Source organism: Acanthaster planci, linkage group LG18, assembly GCF_054643075.1.
Source record: "Acanthaster planci isolate LZ-2023a linkage group LG18, COTS_SCS, whole genome shotgun sequence".
NCBI lineage: Eukaryota > Metazoa > Echinodermata > Asteroidea > Valvatida > Acanthasteridae > Acanthaster > Acanthaster planci.
The window spans coordinates 2,232,615-2,256,535 of record NC_141794.1 but is presented as its reverse complement, the minus strand read 5'-3'; the positions used below and the strand labels follow the sequence as shown (position 1 = coordinate 2,256,535).

The window sequence follows — 23,921 nt, the reverse complement described above, 5'->3', positions numbered from 1 at the left end:
CACGAGCTCCGGAGGAGTTACAAGTATCTAGCATGGGTCGACCGACTGGCTGAAAATAAACAGTTAATCCTGTGATCCCGGAGATCCTAGATCTCAGAAAGTGGGGGGGGGGGACAACTAGTTTGATTGGATGTTATCTGGAGTGCGTCAACAGGGCTGGCTGTTTGATTGGATGCCTCTGTGGTCAGGCGGAAGGAAATGAGAGCAAAAGTTGTCCCCCGGTGAGTGGAGACCAACCACAACCTGACAGTTCCTCCCAGCGATAGCATCGAGCTGCCGCGACCCATCTTAGATAGATCGTCATCTTCCTTGTCGAGGAAAGACACGACCCGTTTCCCTGTTTCTCTCCTCTCCGCTGGAGGGGCCCGTTCTTTCAATTCTGCTCCTATCTTCAGCGGCAAGATTAGTTGAAGGAGGCACACAGGAACAGGTACCAGTACATTTGAACGTGCCTTTGTCGGGTTTTCTTTATCGCCGTCAACGGATCTGTATTCCCTGATCTTTAATCCTTATTAAAAGCACAAGCTGTTTGTGACGATGGCTGTAGCGTTACTCAGTTGAGTTGAAGACGCAGAGAGCCTGTGTACACTTGCATCCATACCGGTAGTTTGCTAATAAAACTGTAAACATTATTAACCCCTTTGCTACGGAGGACTGCTACTACCGCACCATTGTGTGAGCATTAGTGCTTACCACACATACAGTCTATTCACCATGCAGCTGCTGGTTCAATGGGGCCTGCTGCTAGACAAAGCCCTCCATTCAGGGCATGCCACAGCCCAGCAGTCGCGGTCAAAATAATCCCGCCGTGAAGGGGTTAATTATCACAGGTGTGCAAGTGGAACACAGAATAATGTAATATGTCGGTGTCTCGTATACCAGGAGGTTTTTAGCGTAAATATAGCGCGATGCGTTAGAATAGCGTGTTACACGCAGTTTGATATGAACCGTGCAGTAGAGTTACATGTATATATCGCACTGTTTGTTGCCATGGATCGACCAATTAGAATTGACAATTCAAGGTTGCTTGATGGTACATGTAGACCTGGAGGAAGCTGTAATAGGGAGTATTTGATTTTGCCAATTGAATATGATACCTTGACATGTATGTTAAGTAGAAGAGATCATAACTAGTGTTGAATGAAATCTAAAACTGTTCACCAAAAATCTGTTTTGTTTGAAGTGAAAGTCGAGTTTGTGATGGAACTGTACATTTTAACCACTTCCTGCCCGGTGGAATTTGCATATGCAGTACGACTTCCCCCTGGCGATTTTTAAGATTTTCCGTTTTCAAAATGCTTCAAAAATTTAGAACTTCATTTACTACACGTTTCCACCCACACAAATGACTGTCTGGTGGCTACTCTAATCTGACCATTGATGCCCAAGTATTGCAGCCACGCCTGCCGCCCAGTATAGAGAGCCCAGTTTTGCAGTGTTGCGTAATTTCCTCTGCTCCCAAAATTGGCCCTGTGTGTTGCTGAATGGCAGTGGTGTCTTTTCAAGTGTGGCCAGATTAACATGCAGTGGTGCTGTATCACTCGTCGCTGGAGTGCTGGAGCACTTTTGCCCCCGCTGATAATCCGCCGGTGCTGAATGCCACAAACAGTGGTATACTGTTTTATACAATGACAGATTACCTCCGCTCATGCCAGCTGAAAAACGATGGCAATTCCCGGCAGGTCTTTTGTTCCAAGTACAGTCTTTTGTTACAAGGCCCAGCTCCTTTGTCCAATTTCGTGCACCCCAGCTATGCATACAAACCCAAGGTACCGGGAACCCCAGAGGCAAGTGGTTTAGGAAATATGTTTCACTTTGTCTTCGTGTACAAGTAAATGTTTTTCTGCTTCGGGAAAAAGAAAAACTGGTTTTCACCGAAGAATTGAAGTGTCATTGCCAATGTTGGTCATTGCTGATGTTTGTCATTACCAGTGTTTGTCATTGCCACTATTTAATCCTTCAAAATCCAGCTGGAGCTTTGGAGGATTTTGAGGAAAGTCAAGCCCATTTGCAATGATTACTTCCCCTGGGGTTTGATTCCCCTTCAAAGCAGAAGGAGAAAGCATGTGCCATTGGTTTCCTGCACGGCTGAGAATTTAGGAAAGAGTCAGGAAGGTTCCTAGCCAGAATGATTTTGGGAGTTATGTGTAGTGTCAATCAGACATATGCTACCCAATCTAACAAATGGATCACAAGTTGCTGTAGTCACTTGTGATAAATGAGCTGCTATGAGAATTTTGCACAATGTAAATCAACAAGAACCATCCTCCAGGCCATTTTCATGAAGGCCCCAAACCGAGCCATGCAGTTTACTCTTCCTGACGCGAACTAAAACAAAATTACTGAGAAGAAGAACTTTGAGTTTTGTTTCGTTGGCTCTGATCACGTACATGTGTCTGTTCCCCCCCCCCTTTGTCGACATGTACAGAGATGACGGACCAACCAGCCGTCGGTTCACCTGAAGTCACCCAGGTGGAGATCAACAGCACGGACCCCGATGTGCCCTCTGTCACTGCCGAGCCGGTGCCTGACGCAGCCCCGGCCACTCTGACTTCCCCCGGTGGCATACCCCCGCCCCTGCCCGAGAAGACTGGGAGGGTCAGTCCGGCCTTACCCCCAAAGAAGAGTGTGTCACCGGCTGTCCCACCCAAGCAGGGGGTACGAATCGGCGGCGTGGGAATTGCAGCTGACGTACAGGTCGCAGGTGAGATATTTGCCTTCATGTCCACCTTCAAACTTGGGCATAGACCGCCGGCAGCAGGGATGGGTAGCCGAAGCGCTAGCATACTATCCAAAAGGTTCCTCGATTCGCATCCAACTTTAGCCAGTCTGTGTTTGTTTCACTGGAAAATCCCACTCTTTTGTTGGCCCGCCAGGTTCCCCAGCGGTCAACCATACCGGTCACAGTGTCGGCTTTGCACCGCATGACAGAGGTCAACAAGTACCTAGAGCTGTTGGCTTTGGCAGGTGAGGTGGGGTATTGCAAGCAATGCTGATGCAATGCTAGCACTAGGAATTATAGGTCATGGGTTCAAATCCCGCCCAAGCAGACACTGAAATTTTTTTGTACTTACAAGCCCGCAGAAATATCAAGCTTTCATCTCTGATATGCAGTGAAGAGCAAATCTATAAATTTTCTCCTAGTTTTTTACTTGATTTTGGTACTATGACTCTAGTTACATTGTGGCTTCTTAGTCTGAGTTCGTTCCCATGTCAAACAGGTGTTTTTTCACCTGGCCAACTATTTTGGGGTGCTTCCATTTATTTTAACAGCCACGCACGGAACATACCTGATGCCGACGGTGACGCCCGCGATCCGACCCCCGTGGCCGGTCAGTGCAACGGCGACATCAACCATGCCAATGATTCGGACGAGGACAGCCTCAGCGACTACGACAACAAAGAGAACGCTCACGAAGACAGCGACTCGGATGACGATTATAACAGTGAGTAGCATAGGCCAGTTGCACTGTTCCAACTGCGCATGCATGCATTAAGGCGTAACGATTTTTGTCTCGAGATAAGCGCTGCAGACAACGAGCGCGAGTGTTGGAGGTACGTAGTAGCCAAACTTTTTCAGTTACTATTTTAATCAATCAAAAAAGAAGATGGATGCTCTCCTGCAGACAAATTTTGGAGCATAAAAAAGAACCCCGAATCATCATGGTCTCCAAATCTGGTTCCTGAGTGAGGCTCATAACACAACTTTAAAACACAATAGTTTACCCCAGATGTAGCATTCCGTGGCACCCCATGAGGTCACCAGTCCCACCTTAATTTAAAAAGATGAAAGTGCATAAAGAGAAAGCACAAGAAATACAACTTTTAGCAAACCTGAATGCTTACCCCTCAATCCCCGTTTGAATTCTTAAGTAAGACCTTTATCGATAGAAACCTGCCACGAGAAGCTGAAGCGTGGACCCGCATTGTCACATGGAAACCCCCGCTTTTCACTGTCTCACAAGCGCCCAACATCCCATACTTTCTTTCAAGCCATGATCACCCCTCTCCCCATTTCTTAAAACACTCCTTAGTCTAGCCTCTGGACCGTTGACCACCTTGTTTCCCTCCCAACAGCGAGTCTGGTGGCCAGGGTCAAGCGCAACGACAGTCTGGCCTTCCATCTGCGTAACCGGCCCACCCGCGAGGCGTTGCAGGCGAGAAACATCCTGCCTCAGAAGACTGACAATGAGAAGAAGGAGCTGATGAATGCCATCGGCACCAAGCTCGTCCGGTAAGGATGACGGAAGAACCCACACCGACCCGAAAAACCTTTCTCTTGGGAAATAAATCCACACTTTTATTTTTCCCCCGTTAGTTTGGATTTTTGTCATTCTGCATAGCCTATGATCTCAGCATAAAGAAGCAAGTTTGAGCAATGATTTAAAGCAAACAGTTGGTCAATCAGCGTTGCCCAAAGAGTGGATGGTTTGGACCACATAGTCGACAATCCGGAGCCAGGCTCTGGGGCATGGGTGCACCGCCGGTTATCAGAAGTAGATTTCGTTTATCAGGACGGAGTGAACCATTCACGTGAAAAAAACAGTTGAAGGAGACCTTGTCAACTGTGAATGCTGTGAGGGTTTTTAGCTAACGTCAACGTGTAAAAGACAATGAGATGTTACAAAACTCTTGCACTGGGGTTCTTTGAGTCAGACTGTATTTACATTTGTGCATTGTTAAAAAGCAATAAGCCAGTGGTCAGACTACACACCCTCAACAGGCAATGTGGCAGTGGGTTGTAGAGCACCCTCGTGAGTGCATGCACACAGCCACCGAGGAAGCTTATTTTGTCTTCGATTCGGACTGATCATTTCCGTTTGGTTTTTCTCATTTGTTTTTCAGGCGTCTCAGCCAAAGGCCCACGCAGGAAGAACTGGAGCAGAGAAATATATACAAAGGTAAGGATCCTGCAGCATAGATGCGAATCAAGAAACTTACCCTGAAAATCACAGGTGCTGAAAACATGCCGTGAAGTGTTGGACCGGGGGGAGGGATTGAACATCCTAAAGTAGCCATCTCGCGAAGAAGGCCGTCCTGCGGAGGACCGTGCACCATTTGTGAACCAACCCAACGAAATCAGTCTTGTGTCGCCACAACTACTTTTGAGTCACAGGCCTTTACAAGAAAAACACATCCTGCACAGTGCCAATCAAAGGGGAGTGGCGGTCCTCGCTTGTGTCACGCCTGTATTTACCAGGCATTGTTGGGGTTTACCAGGCAAATTAAGTCCTTCTGATGCATGTGAAAAACAAATTATTGAACAACAAAACGCACTTACAGGTAACTCTCCCCAGAAGATCTGCTCAACTGTTCACCATTTTGTCTCGCATTCATTGTTTTATTCTCCCCCCCCTTATTTTCCCCGCAGCTCAGTCCTCGGGCCTGACTGAGAAGGAACAAAAGGAAGAGAGAAAGAGGATTCTAGTCAGAAAGGTCAGTCCTGTCACCATGGCAACAGGCATCAGACGCTGCCTCCTGAAACATCCGATGCTAGTTGTGTGGTTTTATCTGAATTTCAAGCATAATTTTTGATTGGTCATGTGATCGACTTGTGAATACCACTCCGAAGTTTTACTTAGGCCAAAGTTATTTTTTTTTTAAGACTCGGGATGATATAGGGGTTTACATGTGGGAAAATAAATATGCTGGCGACATCACCCACACTTTGCTTTAACTTTTCTTTGCAGCTGAGTTTCCGTCCAACCGTTGAGGAGTTGCGCCAGCGCAATATTATCAAATTCAATGAGTACGTGGAGGTGATGGAGGCATTTGACTACGACCGGAAGGCCGACAAACCCTGGACAAAACTCACGCCGCAGGACAAGGTAAACAAAAAAAAAAAAAACCCAGAAAGCCCCAACTTACTTCGGTTATAAAAGAAGCAGGAAGCTGTGCGTGCTCTTTGAGTTTTATCAAACGGCAGCCTTTGAGTTTTCCCTCTAGGACTCTGCTTCAGCAGTAAGCTAAGGGTGACCCATGAGTTTGTAAGGGATCGTTTGTTGGGATTAATTTAGAGTGGGCAAGGATTTCACTGCATGCAATGCCTTTTCAGTGTAGAAAACTGCACATGCTGTGTTTAGCGACAATTGGCAAATGCGAAACTCGCTACATGGGACTTATTAGTCGATGGTACTTGTTCACTAGGGAAGACAGACGTCTGTATCCATGACCAAATCCAAGGAATCTAGTCATAGGTTACTTAATCCACCTCCCACTTATCGGCCCTTCAACAACTTAATTGATCTGCAACTTTAATCAGCACGAACTCTGGTGTTTTCACCCACTCTTTATCCATGCCCATAAGGATGTCAAATCGAGGAATGTATCAATGCATCAGAGCAAAGAGCTGGGTGTCTTCTCTCCAATGCTTATCAAAAACAACTGAGTGAAGAAATAAATTGGCCTGTAAGCCTCGTTTTGTTGGACTCACTTTTGGCATCGTGCATTGTTCTGTGAAGTGTAAAGTTTCACAGGGAGACAATGATGTTTTTTCCACCCCGCCACCTCAGGCATCAATACGTAAGGAGCTGAATGATTACAAGAGCGAAGAGATGGACGTCCATGAAGACAGCAAGAAGTACACCAGGTGAGGGCGCACATCAGAGAGATTGATCATAACCAAAAAACCCCTCCTTGAGGGAGTGGAGATCCCTTTGTTGGCTTCAGATACACCCATGAAACCTGTTGAGAGATGCTGAAGTTGACGAGTGCCTTTGAACAAAATTGGCGGCAAGCCAACAGTTGGCTGAGTATTTCGGGTGGTAGAACACCTGGCCAGTGTTTGGAAGGTTACAGGTTTGAATTCCACTCCAGTCAGTTTCTGTGGGCAGACATGCAGGGGAAGAGGTAGTGCATGGAAGGAAGGTTTTGGACAGTCAGGAAGCAACTGTGCCGAATGGATGAGGTGGTGGAGCAGCAGTCTGGCACTCCGAATGTCTCTGGTTCAGATCCAGTTGCAGTTGATGGCTCTTGGCAAATATTCAAAGGAAAACCTCAGGTAGTGGAAATAAAGGGAGCCTTTGAACGCTTTAGAGATGGCCAACAAAGGACTAATAGGTTCGGTTTGAGCAATTGATGTGGCATTCCTGAGAGGGTAGGCTCAACTCCAACTTCTGTCTGCTTTACCCAGTTTTTTTAATACCAAACCTCTGCTTTCTTACGCAGGTTCCACAGACCTTGACATCAGCTCTTGGACTAGTCTTCTCTCCAGCCGCATGTACAGACTGTACAATAGTGTAATTTTAACCCCAGCTGTGGATTTACTGAGGAAGCTACTTATTCTTCATGGCATGACCTGTGACCCATCACATGACTTGGTGAAGTTTTCCAGTTACACATGGCCCAAAAAGGTCACTTAATTTACAGGTCTGAGCTCACGACATAAGTTGTTGCATTAAGACCATACACAGAGCTATGTTTGGCGATCAAAACTTGCATTTTGACCGAAAACCGCATTAACCACAATGCAATGTAAATCTGTAATGTGAGGCTTGGAATCTGCGCAGAATGTTGAATAATAATGTTGCTTGCAAAAAGAATAGCATAAGTAACCACCAGCAGCCATCTTGGTATGGTGCCCCGACTGGCATAGGCAGTATACCATTGTAGTTCATGATGGTACAGGGACCCTGTTGACATTTTTAATAGGCTGAAGATGCTTAAACAGGGATTTCAGCAGCAGAATTTGCTGTTGAAAAAGTGACTCGAGAACATAAAGACAAGTAGCTGTAAACACACACAAAAACTGGCCTTTCCCCGTCTAGGGTTGATTGTGGTGGTCAGAGTTTTAGAATGAGGGATGCGTCATTAGGAGATCCGACATTTGTTCAACAACACTGCAACACTTGACTCGTCTTTCATTTTCTCTCAGTAACCTAAAGATTAAAGAAAAATTGGGAAAAAAAAAAATGCAGAAAAACAAACTAAATTCTCCCCACTGAATCACAGGTTACATGCTCTATTTAAGTATTGCCTTTTTTAATATCTACATGTATACAAGCTGTATGTACTCCTTTTTATGCATGTAATGAGAATTTAATGACAGCAATGATCTTAGAGAATGGTTTTCAGTGTAACATACTAGCAGAAGACCTTTTTCGTGTTTGTAAAGTCTTTGAGAAGTAATCTTTGAAGCAAATTCATGCTGTCTCTAGTTGATCACGTACGCTGAATTTCCGGTTTTTTTAACAGTGGTGACGTGTGGAGTGTAGCGTAGATTTTTTAACAATGTTGGATGACTGTCGATTAAAATTGTGCATTGTAGGTGGAAGATATAATCCTCAAAGACCTTTCAAAGTGTAGGGTTTGGCTTTTTCAGTATTCATACATTCTGTCAGGCTTCTGTTTATCCGCCTGCATCCTGATTTCCCTCCCCCCTTTTAAGGATACATATATTCAGAGAAAAGGACAGTCACGGAATCTTTAAAAAGGCAGTCTGAAAATTTCTGATTTACGCGAGCTGGAATAGCTGCTACATCCTTTTAAAAGTCACTTGACTGGCTGTTAAGCCCATTTCATCTTTTTGTGGCTTGGAATTTGTCAAATCATCGTGGCAGTTGACCTAGTGTTACTGACCGTCAAAGCCAAATCTCCAGTTCAGCGCCATTTGTCGGTCGGTGTAATAGGGGGATAGTCTTTTCAGACACAAGTTGCACCAAGTTTGATCTTCGTTTCGTTGGAGAAAAGGTACATCATAGACAGCCTTAGGAAATGTCCCTAGTCACGTGGAATATTCTGAGCCGTAGGCTGCCTGTCTATTACTCACGGGGAGTGGGGGATCTTGTATATTTTGGCGGCAACATTTGGGGCTGATTTGGGCATTTGGGGCCCTTACCAAGCATCAGGCATACTCAAGTTTTAAGCAAGCGTGTCATTGAATAATCGTCCTTGGCTTAGGGTAAGGTTTCTTTAGGATAAATGGTAACGTTGATAAGATATAAACACAGGTGTCGAGTATTTGACTCTCTTAACTGATTTCAAGAGTTTGCATCTTGCTCATATTGCTGACTTTGCACCTGCATGTCACTCAGTATTTCCAGTGCCAAAGGTCAGACAAGCTGGTCGATATGTTTCTTCACCTAAACAATGCTGTGATTAGCGCTATACTTAATTTAAAAGCCGAAGCTGCATAGCCATTTTTATTTTTCTTAGCAAGTCTTCCAGAGTTAGTTTAAAAAGTGATTTTTTGTAGCAGGCAATCTCTGTAACGATGTATTCCGTGTTGGCAAATATGTATTTTTTTTGTTTTTTGATGGACAATGACCATATTCTCGGGTACATTTTATTATTGGACAAAATGACTTCTCAAAGTCTGGGCTTAATCAAGGCACAATCAAGGCAATGTAAAAAATACGAGGAGTGCATTTTTTAGAAAGTTTGTAAAACACTTTAAATTGTTCTAAAGACTGATTAGCAAGTTTTTAAAAAAAAGGACCTGGATAGCTCCTCAGCCATTCCAAAGCTGTACAAAGGTGTGAAGCCTTACACTGGTTCCTGATCTCTCCACTGGAATGTGTGGAGGGAACCAGTCTCAACCACTCCCAGCGCTAGAAAACCTGTTCACAAATCTAGTTTTTGGAGCGTATCATAAGATGGGAGTGACTTCACTTTTAAAAGCCACCGGCCTATCCAGATTTTTTTTTTTTATCCGAGTGTCTTTTTTTTTTTGTTACAGACATGTTCCAATTCTCGACCGTAAACAAGACAAGCCCATAGACATTGCCCTCACACGAGAACAGTATTTGACCAGAGCAATTTGATACAAAGAATAGCCGTGTACATGTAATGGATCACACGGATTATGGTGTGTCAACCCAAGGGTCGTGGCTTTGGTTGGGTTTTGGTTTTCTTTTTTCGTTTTTTTTTTTAACTTTTATTTTCTCACCATTTTGGATGGATATGTAGAAATTAAAAGAATTGAGACGGGACTCGGTTTCCTAAGGAGACACCCTTGTATGAATAAAGTGAGTGTTGGTGTTTTTTATGCATTAGACTCCTTGTTTGGCATCATTAACCTACATGTTAGACACAGTGCACTTCGTTAGATTCCCACTGACTTTGCCAGAGTGTTGATATGCATTTTTAGGAGTATCTATGAAACAAACATTTGTTCTCAAGCGAAGCCGCTGTGACACACATCACTGCAGTGGAAATTTTTCTAAGTACGAATGTAATCTTTATATATATGAAACGAACACTTGTAGTTGGGGGACCCAAGTGGCTCAACAGGTTAGCTTGCTGCCTGGTAGAACCACCCTGGTGGGACGAGAACCCTCCAGAAGCAGGTTCAATCCCCAGCAGGGTAACAAGCTAGCTAAAGAAGCTAGCTTGAAAAAGAGTTTCGCTTTTAATTTTATTTTATTTAAGGCCGAGTAAAAGAAAAACCCCTGCTTCACTGGGACTTGAACCCAGGACCTCTCAGTCCAGAGTTCAGAGTCCTAACCACTGGACCACTTGATCTTCTTAGTAACATATGCTCGGACCATATATTTATCTTACAGATTGAAAGGTATGGATCTTAAAAATGTTATGAAAAAGGAACTTGTTGGGATTTGAACCCAGGACCTCCCAGTCCAGAGTTCAGAGTCCTAACCACTGGACCACTTGATCTTCTTAGTAACATATGCTCGGACCATATATTTATCTTACAGATTGAAAGGTATGGATCTTAAAAATGTTATGAAAAAGGAACTTGTTGGGATTTGAACCCAGGACCTCCCAGTCCAGAGTTCAGAGTCCTAACCACTGGACCACTTGATCTTCTTAGTAACACATGCTCGGACCATATATTTATCTTACAGATTGAAAGGTATGGATCTTAAAAATGTTATGAAAAAGGAACTTGTTGGGATTTGAACCCAGGACCTCCCAGTCCAGAGTTCAGAGTCCTAACCACTGGACCACTTAAGTTTCTTAGTAACATGTGCTTGGACCATATACTTATCTTACAGATTGAAAGGTATGGATCTTAAAAATGTTATGAAAAAGGAACTTGTTGGGATTTGAACCCAGGACCTCTCAGTCCAGAGGTTAGGGTCCTAACCACTGGACCACTCAAATTTCTTACCTTTATGTGCTCGGACCATATACTCATCTTACAGATTCGAACAAATTGGACATAAAAATAAATCAATAAAAGATAACCTGGGATTTGAACTCGGAATTTCTAGTTCCAAGTTGAGAATTCTAACCACTTGACCCCTCACTTTCCTTCCTAGCGCACACTTGGACCATATACTTATCATACAGATTTGAAAAGATGAATCTCAAAAACTTGTTGGGATTTGAATCCTGGAAAACTCAGTTCCCTAACCCACCTGATTCTCTGAACAAAGGTATGTCATGTGCCCAAGACTCATAGATACCTCTCATATTTAAAGACAATACTTGAAAACTTCTTTTTTTAAAAATCCATTCAATTTGAGCCTCTCACTATGAAATTCGAATTCCTATGAGACGAACTGGAGCACTTGTAACCTTCCATGCCATGTGCTCCAAACTTGTAAAAACTGGGGGAAAAAGAGAGACTTTGCTGTCCAGTGCAGCAAAGTCTCGAGAAAAAGTTGTTCAAGCTTGGGGCTGCATGTACCAGGGTCATTAAGAGAAGAGTCCTGTACACAACTGACCTATCTGCCCTGAGCTGAAGTGCGCCCTCACCGGTGAAAGAAAGACAGATACGACTAAGTTTGCCAACAGGGTTCTAGCACACGTCTGGCGTGCACGCAAAGACCACACATGCTGCACTAAAATTGCGCGTAATCGGTATGCTCCACATAAAAACTTGCACGCCTATGCGGTGCGCGAGTACCAAAGGACTGTCAATTTCATTTCAAAACACGCCCTCTTTTGTTTCTGCTCGGAGCGGATTACACTATCACATCCTGCAAACGATGTAACACTTATTAATTTTTTTCCCATTTTCAACTGCTGAGGATCAAACCTGACATCTCTAGATAGTGAGTAAATATGCTCCGATCTGTAAGACATCTCTTGTTCAGTACAGAAGTATCCGAGGTTCATGGCAATCATCATTATTAAAATTTATTTATTTTATTCGTCTTTCTATAGGAAGCATTCGATTGTATGTATCACATTATTATTTTGCTAGTTTCAAGTCAAGGGAAGTGCAAACCAGCAATAAACAGATTAAAAAAGTGTGAATTGAATAGGCACAGATAACATCATTAAATATCTGAAAAAATATTGTCACTGACCAAAATGATCGAGTTCCTGTCCGTTAAAGGCGAGACTGCAATCTACATGGTCAAAATACAGCCATCAAACCAACAAAAAAATCCCAAAACACGACGAAAGTTCACAGCAATTGGCCCTGCTTTCCCCTGGGCGAATTAAAGCTTCAGAAAGAACTCCTTCGGTCAAAGTGTTGACAAAGAAATCTAAGAAAGAAGAACTGAGCAACATGGAATCACAGGAGTTATCCCACCACTAAAACTTACTTCATCTGCCAATAAAATCTTTCCCCAAAATGTCACAAAATCTAGCTAAAAGGGCACCCCAATAACCATATACATATCAATTTACATTTGTCCGGAATAGGGCCGAGTCAATTTGAATAATTTACTACTCGAATATTCGACATTTAATTCGATTGAATATCCAAATATTCGGTCATATCAACCGGCAGATTGTTGATGGAACAAACCTATACAAAAACAGTTGCAATAACACACACTATTGCACATTATAATCACTATAATAGCTTCCCACATCTAGGAGTATCTCCAGCCACGATTTAGCAAAATTTAAGAGACGAACAATACTTCTTGCCCTGTTGAAAGTTTCTGTTCCATTTTAAATTTTCTTAATGAGTAATTTACTTTTTGAATCGTAACATTTCTGTTGCTTTTCATTTGAATCCGCTTGGAACAAGCCTCCATAGTGCAACTTTTCTCATTTCAAACAAAAGAAAATTCTCCCCATCCTTTTTATGAATTTGGCATTTAAATATTCAAATTCAGAAAAAATATTCAAATATGTGAATATTTGATAATCGATTGATTATTCGCATGCTCGGCACAGCCCTAGTCCGGAACACAATTCCCATAATTGCACAAGTTCAGAGTAAGCTCCCTCTTACATCTTCACTATCAAAATGACCGGGTCATCTTGACTGTCATCAAATCGAAGCATCTATAAATTCATGAGTGAAAATGGCAGATGGAGGTGGAAAATAATGCAAGTAAACACATTCATTTCTAATCTCAAAGTTAAGTACTTTTTATCCATGCATAACATTGCTGAAACACTCACACCTGTTTTACATACAAAGTGTGGACATTCCTCGGCTCTCCGGTGGTTAACGTAACTTGAGGAAAATGCTCCTTTTTCTCCAATTAGGATAACTCCTGCGGGCTGGATTTTTGATGATGATTTCCTGGACTGTTCCTCTTCATTTTGCCACGGATAACCTTGACCCCAAAATGCCTCTGAAACTGTTTTTCACAAAGGGGGAAACATTGTGTGGACGTGTGCGAGTCCACACTATGCCGTCGCACCCTACATTATGTGGACTTCTTTTGTGTAGAGGTCCACACTATGTATGCCACGCCGGCATATCTGAACTGGCATTCGTGAAATCATACTGTATCACTGTTCATTACTGGTATCAGAAAAGGCTAGTCTCTTTGAATATACAATCTCCATATGTCTATGGAATATTTGTCGAACTGCAAATTTCTTTACGTTCTCTGTTTTGTGCTATGCGTGCAAAACAAAATGGGGATTAAGCGTGCTTGAACGTCAGCCAGCGGTGAGTCAAGCCGTACCTGTTCACACAGCCAGGTTGTGCTTACATGTCCTGGCTAAAAACATGCGTGTATGTAACCAAACAAGGCCACACCTGATTTAACAGGCTCTGACCATGGTAATACAGTTGTTCGTGGGACATGACCAAAGCCACCAACCCACGACTTGCATAGGCACGTGGGCTATTGCCAGCATTAGCCGCATAATCGTTTCAAATGTGAGTTCCCAGCATTTGGGAAAATTTTGATAATTTTTTTTTTTTTGGGGGGGGGGAGATTTTTTTCCCGAGAGGAATGATCAGCACTGAGGCGTTTTTGATTTAATTGATGCTCTCTGAAATCTTTGGTGTTGAGCTTCTTGAATTTGAATTCATCCAATTATAAACATTTAAAATCGCAATTTGGAACCCAAGCAGTGCATCGTGAAACAAAAAATGACTGTCACCGTGTTTTAGTGCGTAATTTTGACATTTTTTTTGCAAGGTCAATCCTGGATTTTGCAGGATTAAGAAGTAAAGTCCCATCGCCATTATCTGACAAGGGGGCTTTACGGCCGCCGAGTTCCACTGCATAAGGGTGTGTTGCGGGGTTCAAGCCCAGAAGCAGATTTGGGTGACAAGGAGTTAGAGAAGAGAAATTATCTGACCAGACTTTCCAAAATACCAAGCCCGGCCTAGTGATCCAACTTGGGCACTGCTCTGGTTAACAAGTGCCTGCAAAAGTCAAACCCGAATCGAACAATCGGAAGACAAATTTCATCACACACTACAATTTAACACATCACTGGCGTCTCAAGGGGGGGTGCCTCCTGCTAGATTTATCCGCAGCTGGGAGGTCCTCCCCCCCTAAGAAAATATGGTGACACCCGTGTAGCACACTGATAACACGATTAAATACTGTTTCTAAAACACCTAGATCACACTTTTCTTATTTAACAATCAGACAGACACTAACTGAAAAAAAAAATTAAACAGGGACTACAGGTATGCACAACATCAAATTTCCAACCCACCAAAGGATAAAAAAGCTCGGTCTTGTGTCCAACTTCAATTCCAGAAAGATTTGCGTTCCTGAGTGTTGTTAATTAACCCCTCTGCTACAGAGGACTGCTACTACAGCACCATTGTGTAAGCATTAGTGCATACCACACACACGGTCTATTCACCATGCAGCTGCTGGTTCAATGGGGCCTGCTGCTGGACAAAGCCCTCCATTCAGGGCATACCACAGCCCAGCAGTCAGGGGTCAAAATAATCCCCCGTAAAGGGGTTAATCATGAAAACCAAAGTTGCAACACAAGTCAATAAGTCAAAAGGGAGCGAGCCACGACACAAGAGCAGCTTTGTCACAGTTGAAATGCTTGTGACTAGCCACTGGATGACTTCAAGTAGGCCTCCAGTGGCCTTGACAACAGCCTGAAAATCTGGCTCATCCCCCCTCCAAAAAAAAACCCAAAAAACCATCTAACTTTGTCTAATTCAATACCCGATATTTGTATACCATTCAAACTCGTATTTCACGTCTGTGTACCAAATTTCAGTTTCTGGTTGGTTGTGCACTGTTCTGAAACAACAAAAAAAAAAAGGTTGGAAAAAATTTCTCATTTGAGCCAAGACCTCAGAACTCAGCTGGTGAAACGCTCGGCTTACATTATCATTCCACATAGGAATGTTGAAGAATTTGAAGAATGTGGCATGCCAACATCGGCATCGCATCAGTCAATTTACTTTTTTATATAAGTAACTATTCACACACATATATTTACAAATATGTCATTTGGGAGACATTTGGTGGTAAATTTTTCAGCATTAGGGAGACATTGGCTTTGAGGGACACATTTCAGTGTCTCCTTATTTTCAAACTACCAGAAGGAGGCCGAATTTACTGACCAAATTTTGAGAGATGATAGTTTAGGGCCTAAAATGAAAACATACAAAGTTTGGTTCAGATCAGATTAGGGAATATTGAATTATGGGGCAATAAAGTTGGAAAAATTTTGTGAACGTTCTTACGGGAATGCCTCCCTAATGACCCAATAGCGGTAAATTATTATTTATATAAATAAAAAATACAGATGTAATAAACCTTTTCACAAAACTCATCAAGATGAAAAGAAGACAAACTCTGGGAATATCTGTCGGCACCTTATCAGTCCACTCTCAGAATGAAATGGCAGAATGTCTGGCACCAAGACTTCCGTTGGTCAGCGGGCCATCACAATGTATAGCCATTGGGATTCTGAGACTGCCAACGCCAGTGGTCCTCGCCTGCACATGAAAACCACCAAGAAACTCGACCATCAAAATAAGCTGCTACTAAGGAATACATGTACAAATAAAATGTTTGGCACTTTCCCAAATCTCAAATCCCTTGGGAGTTCTGGACAATAAGTGACAACTTACACATTTTGTCCAGGCCTCTGACGGCCTTCCATCCAAGTTCTTTTTCGGCCAGGCTGGAATCTGCGTACACAGATGCCACATCACCTTCCCGACGGCCAACGATACTGTAATTGATCTGTTGTCGGTGAGAAAAATCATTGTGGGGGTGGTCACTCGAACTGACCGGGAAAATTATATCATTTAATAATGTGAGTGGTCTAAACTGGGTTGGGTTGGGTTGGGTTGGGTTGGGTCGAGTTCAGATCTGGAGGGGTGTTGGCCGGGTTGTTGGGGTCGAGTTGGATTGGGCGGAGTTGGGTGATGTCAAATCAGGTTGGGTGGATAGAGGTTAGGTCCAGTGGTGCCAGCCTCGCTGTTGGGGTCGAGTTGGATCAGGTGGAGTCGGGTGGGGTCATATGAGGTCAGCGGGGGTCAAGTCCGGTCAGGTGCAATCCAGTCAGGCTGTTGGGTTGAGTTGGTTTTATAGGTGGAGTTGGGGGGGGGAATCAGACTCGGTGACGTCGAGTCTGTTTAGATCGCTTAGGATTAGTTTCGATTTAGGTGAGTAAACTCTAAGCCAATCACCGACCAGTAACACCCAACAGCTATGCACTGTGCAGGTATTTTTCTGGTCTTATTCACCGGCTGCACTCAGCACACAAGAATACAAAAATCATATGCAGAGGAACCAACCTTCCTCCCTGCAGCCTTCTCCAGCCCTTTGATAATGTCAAACACCGAGTAGCCGGTCCCGGTTCCGAGGTTGTAGACCTTGAAGCCGCAATTCTCCTCCAGCTTCTTGATTGCCGCCACGTGGCCGATAGCGAGGTCTACCACGTGGATGTAATCACGGACACCTGGGAGAGAAATTTAGTGACTACGGTCATGACAAATACAGAGAGCCAGTAATTTAGAGGGATAAAAAGACAGACAACGTCGCATTTGAACGCGAACAAGGAAACCCTTTTCCCCAAACGTGACCTGAATCCCTGCGTCTAGCCCCATATATTTGGCCCAGTGCTGGACTGCCTCCGTGTGATAAAGAGTGGTCAGACGTCGATCACATTTATTTTCCAAATGTGTTCATTTTTTTTTTGTCCCAGTTGGAAACACCATTGCCTTCTTAACGCCGAGGGAAGCACTGGCTGCTGTGTGACACGTTTTCACTGCCACTCATTACCGAGACAGGACAATTGGATATTTTCGCTGAACGGTTCATTTTTACACATCTTATAGGAGCTTAAAGAAGCAAAAAATGTCCATCATGTTCCCAGTGTTGGAAAATGTGTCAACCAATGTGTCAAGTAGCAAATATATCAGTGATTCCAATGGGACAAAAAATGAACAGAAATTGCAAAATGAATTTGGTCAACGTCAGACCACTGTTTTAACCGCACGTGAGTGTGGGGCTCAGAGTACAGAGGCAGTTCAGTACCTGGACTTCATATAGGGGGCCACCCTTCATCTAGTGCCCCCTCTGACCCCTAGCACTTGTGACTGACCGTACCTGTGCCATCTGGCGTGTCGTAGTCATTCCCAAACACCTTCAACTCCTCCCTCTTGCCCACGGCGACCTGCGTGGCGTACGGCATCAGGTTGTTGGGCGGACCACTGGGATCTTCGCCGATCTGGCCTGATTCGTGGGCCCCGATGGGGTTGAAGTAGCGCAGCAGGATAATATTCCAGTCCTTGATATTCAAAAAACAAAACAAAAAACCATGCCTTTGAGTACAGTCGGACCTCGTTAAGCAGAGCACTATTAATACAACCTGCTGCTTCTAACAAGGAAATTTTTGGATCCCAATCCTTTGTTCCTCACTGTTTTCATTTGGTTCAAAATAGATTCAGGGAGAAAAAACAAAACATAAGTGATGCAGATGAGTTTAAAAATACCAAATAGGGCAGGAGCTGCAGAGTCTATGCCAAATCCCTGACCAAGTTTCTTTTTCCGCAAGAAAATCTTGCAGAATAACACCTGAATACTTTGCAATATTTCTTGAACTGTTGCTACTCAGTGAATCAAGGACGGCACCTGTTGACTTTTGCCAATCAAACTGCTAGGAGGGACCCAGCGGCTAAAGAAAGTAAAATCCCATCTACTCCTGCAATCTCTGTGATGAAAGGCTAGTTCAGTGCCTTCCTGTCTCGTCTCAATCGTAAACACGTCCACCAGAGAATCTCAGCTAGCTAACCCGCAACAACACCGACTAACCTGTTTTTCAAAAGTGGATTCACGCAGGTTAAAAAACCCATTTCCTTCTAATCCACTCCACTTGAAAAAAAATTCAGATAAGTACGGCCAAAAAGGCACAAACTCATCGTCTACTTCTCTAGCCCGCTCACCTCTGTCGACTGGTATAGATCTTTCAGGATCATCTCCACGATGAACTTGGAGCGGCCGTAGGGGTTGGTGATGTTGCCTGTGGGCTCCAACTCGTCGATGGGCAGCTTCCGGGGGGTGCCATAAACCGTGGCTGAGCTGGAGAAGGCCATGTTCCTGACCTTAAACTCCTTCATGACCTATGCGCCGAGGGGGAAACATCAACTGATTGGTGCGCCGGTTCCATGTGGATATTTTTTGTTTGAATGGGTTTTTTTCACCCAGTACAGAATCAACAACTAGCATCTTGCTTGAGGATTTTCAAAGAACCTCCACGATTCTTTCGGCAAAAGGACCAAATCTAACTTTCAAATACTGGAGGGATTAGGGTCAGAGTAAGGGTGAGGTCAGTGAGGTCACAGTTAGATTGACCCCACGAAGTTTGGTCAACAGCCTTACAAGAAAATTCTTTCTACAAAAGGGTCACATTTAAGTTCCAAGCACTGGGGCTAACATTCACAAGATAAAAAAAAATTAGGCCTTTCCAATACAGAAAAAAAATCCGAATGAATAATATAACCTGTTTAGAATTTGAGCAAAAACAAAGACTGAGATTTTGTCTCCTAGAAGGCAAATGTCCCTGCCTCCAAACTCACGTTGAGGAGGTTCAACGTCCCAGTGACGTTGACACTGTAGTATAAGAGTGGTTTCTCCACGGATTCGCCCACGGCCTTCTTGGCTGCTAAGTGAATCACAGATTGGATCTTGTGCTGTTACAAGGAAAGAAAAGACCAATTTTAAAAAAGCATGAGAAGATAAACTGAACATCTACTCTGTGAAAAATAAAGGTGACGAACATAAGTCGAAACGGACGCGACTCCTGCTGATTTTCATTCTCTACGACATTTGTGCTAAAATGAGCGTTTCTTCAGGATCCTAGTGACTTTACTGGCAAGGGACACATTCAATTGCACAATACCACCCTCCGTAGTGAATGCCAAAGGTGAACAGAATTTCGGGCGAGGGCCAACGGCGAATCACGATCCCTCACCTTCTTGAAAATGTTCCTCAGTTCCTCCACGTTGAGCATGTCCACCTCATAAAACACCAGCTTTATCTCCCCGCCCACTATATTTCTGACTCTGCTGAGGCTTTCCGGGATGCTGTTTACACCTGTCGCGGGAGCCAAAGGTCAACGGTGGTTAATGAAACATAACATCTTCTTGCGTCTCCTCCTTTTATCATGTCATTTCTCACTTGTGGTATACTAAATAACCAACTCCCAAAACACCGAGTTTGTGTCTTGAATTTTTCGCAGAAAAAGTTGGTGTGCTAGCCAATGAAACCATGTTCCCATGTCCACAAAGCTTGCCACTGAATGCCATGTATTTTCTTTTATTACCCTAAACTTGTGAAAACCGCAGTTTCGTGAGTCCAAAAGTGGGGGACTGGATGCGGCAAATTTGAAGAAGCCATCTTCTGAAATGCTAACCGAAGATGCCATGACTTCTCGGGTGGGTTTAGCCTTTAAGGTGTCTTCACAAAAATGCTATTGGAATGGAATGCTATACAGGAAGCTATTTCGGGAAAAGTCACCAGGGTAGGCATTTCAAAGAGAGAGCCATCATTATAACCTGATTACCTTTTGCAGCATTTGATAGATTATCCAAAACGATGATGCTGTAGCCTTCCTTCAACAATTCTAAGACGGTGTGGCTACCGATGTAGCCCGCTCCTCCTGTTACCAACACGTAGCTGGTGCCGTCCGCCATCTTGTTGCCTCACTATGTCTTCTTTTGTTACAATGACTGGTATGATCTACACTGCCCTCAGCACTTTGCTGGTTGAACACTGGAATGGCTGAAACTCAACTTAGATACCCTGAAATGAAATGAAGATTGAAAAAAAAAGATGTAAAGCAAACTTTCGAACAAAAACACCCCCCCCCCAAAAAAAACCTCCTGGAACAAGGCACTGATAAGTTCTGTCATCACAGAATTTGATGCCATCCTTCTCAAAATGACCTACGCAGCTTCGAGCCAGGAGCATAGACTTCATACTTTCCATTTTTTCTCCTCGGCAACAGCCATGGCCGTTTCCTGGGAGGAAACAATTTTTCCCAACGAAAAGGCTGCAAACGTTGGAGGTGTCAACACCACAACCAGAAGCATGTTTCAAATTTCACCCTTCAAAAAAAATAAAAGCCCAAATCTGTATCCAACGGAACACAGATTTAACAGAGAAACAACACATGCTACATCATCTGATCTGTACCCTCTATGCTATCAGGTTCAGCAACAATGCCTCTAAGGCCAACAATGTGTCAAAACGGGATGAAAGCAATGCAGACGCCCCACCCAACTGGTAAAGATCACTTCTGTCGACTCATCATATACATGTATATGTACCATGACAGGCCTTGAATGGTCGATACAGTGATGAATCCACCCTTCCCCCAAGCTCTCCCAGAAAATATCTATTTGATGCATGCGTGGCCAACAAAACAATTCCTCAATAGTGGAGGCAGACATCGATAATATGAAGGCAAATGGATTCACAAAGTACACTTGTCACATGTTTGCTCAAAATTTGAAAGCCACTCTTCCGTTGGTAGTCTAATCAATAAAATTCTTAAGCACACAACAGCATGGATTCTAGGGGGGAAAAAAAAGAACCTCAAACTTAAATGCGACAGCTCGAAAAAAAATGGCAAGTAGTCTACGTCAGTCATGACCAATTCAATTTGAACAACCAACAGTATATAGGGAGATTTTATGGGCCACTGTACAATTTACACCGGGAGAGGGGGTAGTGTTTTCATTCTAAACATGCAGCGTTCGCAATCGGTCAGCAATAACAGAATGACATTGATTACAGTTCAACCCAATTATTCAACACAGCCCAGACAGCACTGGTTTTTATAATTTAATTGCAAAAAACCAATGATGTGGATTCATCGGTACCCTGTTTGGGACAATGTGACGGCCACGTGTAAACCATCTGTTCACCGTCAAAGGGGATGAACACACAACTGTTTCCTGCTTTGTCCTGGACACCTGTTGTCCCTGTGTTTACCAGTCAGACACCATTACTAAGTGCCTATGTACTCGTAATATCTGTGGCCACGTGGCATTACATGTACGTTCATCACAGAAACCTAACGTACCAGGTGAATTAGTGAATTAAATACGGAAGTTTTGCAGAATCCTTGATTATTCCTACTGCATACGTTTATCTTGCAAAATCCCATTAAAATTCCCAAGACTAAAGCCACTTTAGGCTATTTCTATGATCTCTGATGTATGTGTAACAAAATAAAATCTTGGTCATTCCAAACCACAAACCACTGAATCCATGCCACACACCAGTTCCCAATCTATGTATTCCAATGTGCCAAGGGAACCGGTGCACACCAATCTCTGTAAACAGTTCACAAACCTAGTATCTATCAAGGTCATCAAGGCGGGTGTTGTTTTTAGGTGGAACTGTTCAACTCTTAACAATTGATGACAATGATGAAGCCTGGTAACCAAACAGTTTTTCATCTTTGTTTTTTCATGAGGTAGGCGGCCATTTTTGTGGCTTTTTTATATCAAAGTGTATTTTTCACAGAGGGCTGTTGAGTTTTCTCTCAGTACCATAAGCCACTCGCAGGCTGAACTGTACATGTCATGAATCAGGGTTCAAATAGAGGCTGAGGAGTTTTTCCAGCATTCAATAATTGGACGATGTACTAAAAAAAAGAACTACCAAGGTTCGCCCAGAACTCCTCTAGCAGTGGGTGGGAAAAGTGGCAAATGGGCGGGGTGCCAATTGTGGAACATGACAAAATGGCCCTTACGTTAATTCCAACATGGTTATGGGCAAAGCGTTAAAAGGAGAAGTGACAGAAACTGGGCATATAATTTTATTTTCTAAACCCATTCCTCTGACTCCAAAAAAAAATGGGATAAAGTTCCATACAGTGCCATAAGCCTTTATTGCTGATACCACGTGGGTGGTTTGACACAATGGTAGAAAGGCATTGTGGGAAGGAAAAGGGGGCAATGTTTGCTCCGTTCAGCGGTTTTCCTTCTCATGATGCCTTTTTTACAATCGCGCAAAGTAACTCATGCAGTATCAGCAATAAGGCCTAGAGCACACGGACATCACTTGACACCCTGTGCTTCACAGTTAGCACAAACCCCATAGCATATGTGTACAAAACTATAAGACTGGTGTTTTCTCAAGTGATGTGTTCATTTTTCCACTGATAAATGGGCTTTTTCTAACAATGTTATCACGTTCTGATGGGTAGTAAACCACTGACATGACTGAAACTATGGGAAACTAGTGATATCCGTACAGGCTTAGGCCTATGCAACTCTTATCTCTTGGTCACATACTATGTGTAGGCCTACCCCCAGGGCCCCAGAACTGTGGGGACCGACGTCGGACCCCACAGTTCTGGGGGGGACCAGATATATTATTGGTCATGTTGGTTTAATAATTCACATCACGGAAGTAGCAAAAAAAGGAGTAGGAGTTGCTTGGCCAGAGTCCCGCATTCATGACATTGCTCACTGACGTTAGATTAGGCATTGTTAGTACGTCAAAATCCTTCTCATATCAGGCCTAGCCTACTTCACGTTCATGGAGGTGTGTTTTATTCCTCCATGGTTTCCTACACCCAAAAATGGCGATCGAAAAACCCAAGCAACATTCTAAATGAAAAACAACTAGGAGTAAGACTGAGTTATCCACCTGTCCACGGGCATATTTCAATAAAGTTCAAATAATACACCGGATCTTTGACTTACACTTACAGCAAGATGTAACTCACAAAATTCACCAACAAACGACTCAAGTTCTCAACTGACGTGACCCTCGGCCAAACCACAACTGGCATTATGCACTGTCCACGTGTACATGCATGAATGGTAATGTGTAGGTCTACCGTCAAACTTCACGCGCGCCCGGCCCTTGCCTAGCCACGGCGCTGAATCGAGTAGACTGGCACCCTAACTGCATCAGATAGCAAATTGATCCCATCAATGGAGGCCTCCATTGACACGTACGCTCTGCTAACTACGAGCGCCCACAACTTTGCACTACGCTCCTGATTAATCGATTCCAAAGATTTGTTAAAGTGTAGTTGCAATGAACTTTTCTTAGATACATTTTTTCTTCAACAGTATACTCTTCTACAATGAATGAAAATTAGTTTCTTTCCTATTCTGTCAAACGCATTGAAAAAAATTGCACTTTTTAAACATTATCCACGCTTTCCTGGACATCCGAGGGCGCTGTTGTGAGGTCATCGAAGGAAGATAAAGTTCAGTGATCTGTGAATAAAGAATTTATTCACTGAATTAAGAATGAAGAATTTATTCACTGAATACTTTTTTAGAAAGGTTTGATATTTTTTTTAGAAAGGTTTGATTGTTCGCTTGTTATACCTACGTACGTGTATAA

General features: G+C 43.4%; 2 protein-coding genes across 7 annotated transcripts in view; one reads left to right on the top strand and one right to left on the bottom strand.

Annotated features, from left to right (window-relative positions):
• LOC110979352 (phosphatase and actin regulator 1-like) overlaps window positions 1–9,985 on the top strand; it is a 32,984-nt gene extending 22,999 nt beyond the window's left edge. For all 5 annotated transcript variants that reach the window (XM_022235101.2, XM_022235082.2, XM_022235110.2 and 2 more), the window contains 9 exons: window positions 2,429–2,704; window positions 2,877–2,967; window positions 3,274–3,446; window positions 4,078–4,234; window positions 4,846–4,901; window positions 5,372–5,436; window positions 5,691–5,828; window positions 6,513–6,589; window positions 7,168–9,985. In XM_022235101.2, coding sequence (XP_022090793.2) covers window positions 2,429–2,704; window positions 2,877–2,967; window positions 3,274–3,446; window positions 4,078–4,234; window positions 4,846–4,901; window positions 5,372–5,436; window positions 5,691–5,828; window positions 6,513–6,589; window positions 7,168–7,183 — 1,049 coding nt within the window. In that variant the 3' untranslated portion in view covers window positions 7,184–9,985. The remainder of the gene's footprint in view (window positions 1–2,428; window positions 2,705–2,876; window positions 2,968–3,273; window positions 3,447–4,077; window positions 4,235–4,845; window positions 4,902–5,371; window positions 5,437–5,690; window positions 5,829–6,512; window positions 6,590–7,167) is intronic.
• A 2,044-nt stretch (window positions 9,986–12,029) lies between these two features.
• Window positions 12,030–23,460, bottom strand: LOC110980888 (UDP-glucose 4-epimerase-like). Of its 2 annotated transcripts, none has more exons than XM_022237954.2 (9): window positions 23,273–23,460; window positions 20,110–20,348; window positions 19,519–19,640; window positions 19,124–19,237; window positions 18,491–18,667; window positions 17,655–17,835; window positions 16,841–17,004; window positions 16,169–16,283; window positions 12,030–16,033 (listed from the first exon to the last, which is right to left on the bottom strand). In XM_022237954.2, the coding sequence occupies exons 2-9, from the start codon at window positions 20,237–20,239 to the stop codon at window positions 15,981–15,983; spliced, it is 1,056 nt and encodes a 351-aa protein (XP_022093646.2). In that variant the 5' UTR covers window positions 20,240–20,348; window positions 23,273–23,460; the 3' UTR covers window positions 12,030–15,980. The 2 variants fall into 2 exon arrangements, with proteins under 2 accessions (XP_022093646.2, XP_022093638.2); XM_022237946.2 differs by having other exon boundaries at window positions 23,267–23,459.
• Between the last annotated feature and the right edge of the window lie 461 nt (window positions 23,461–23,921).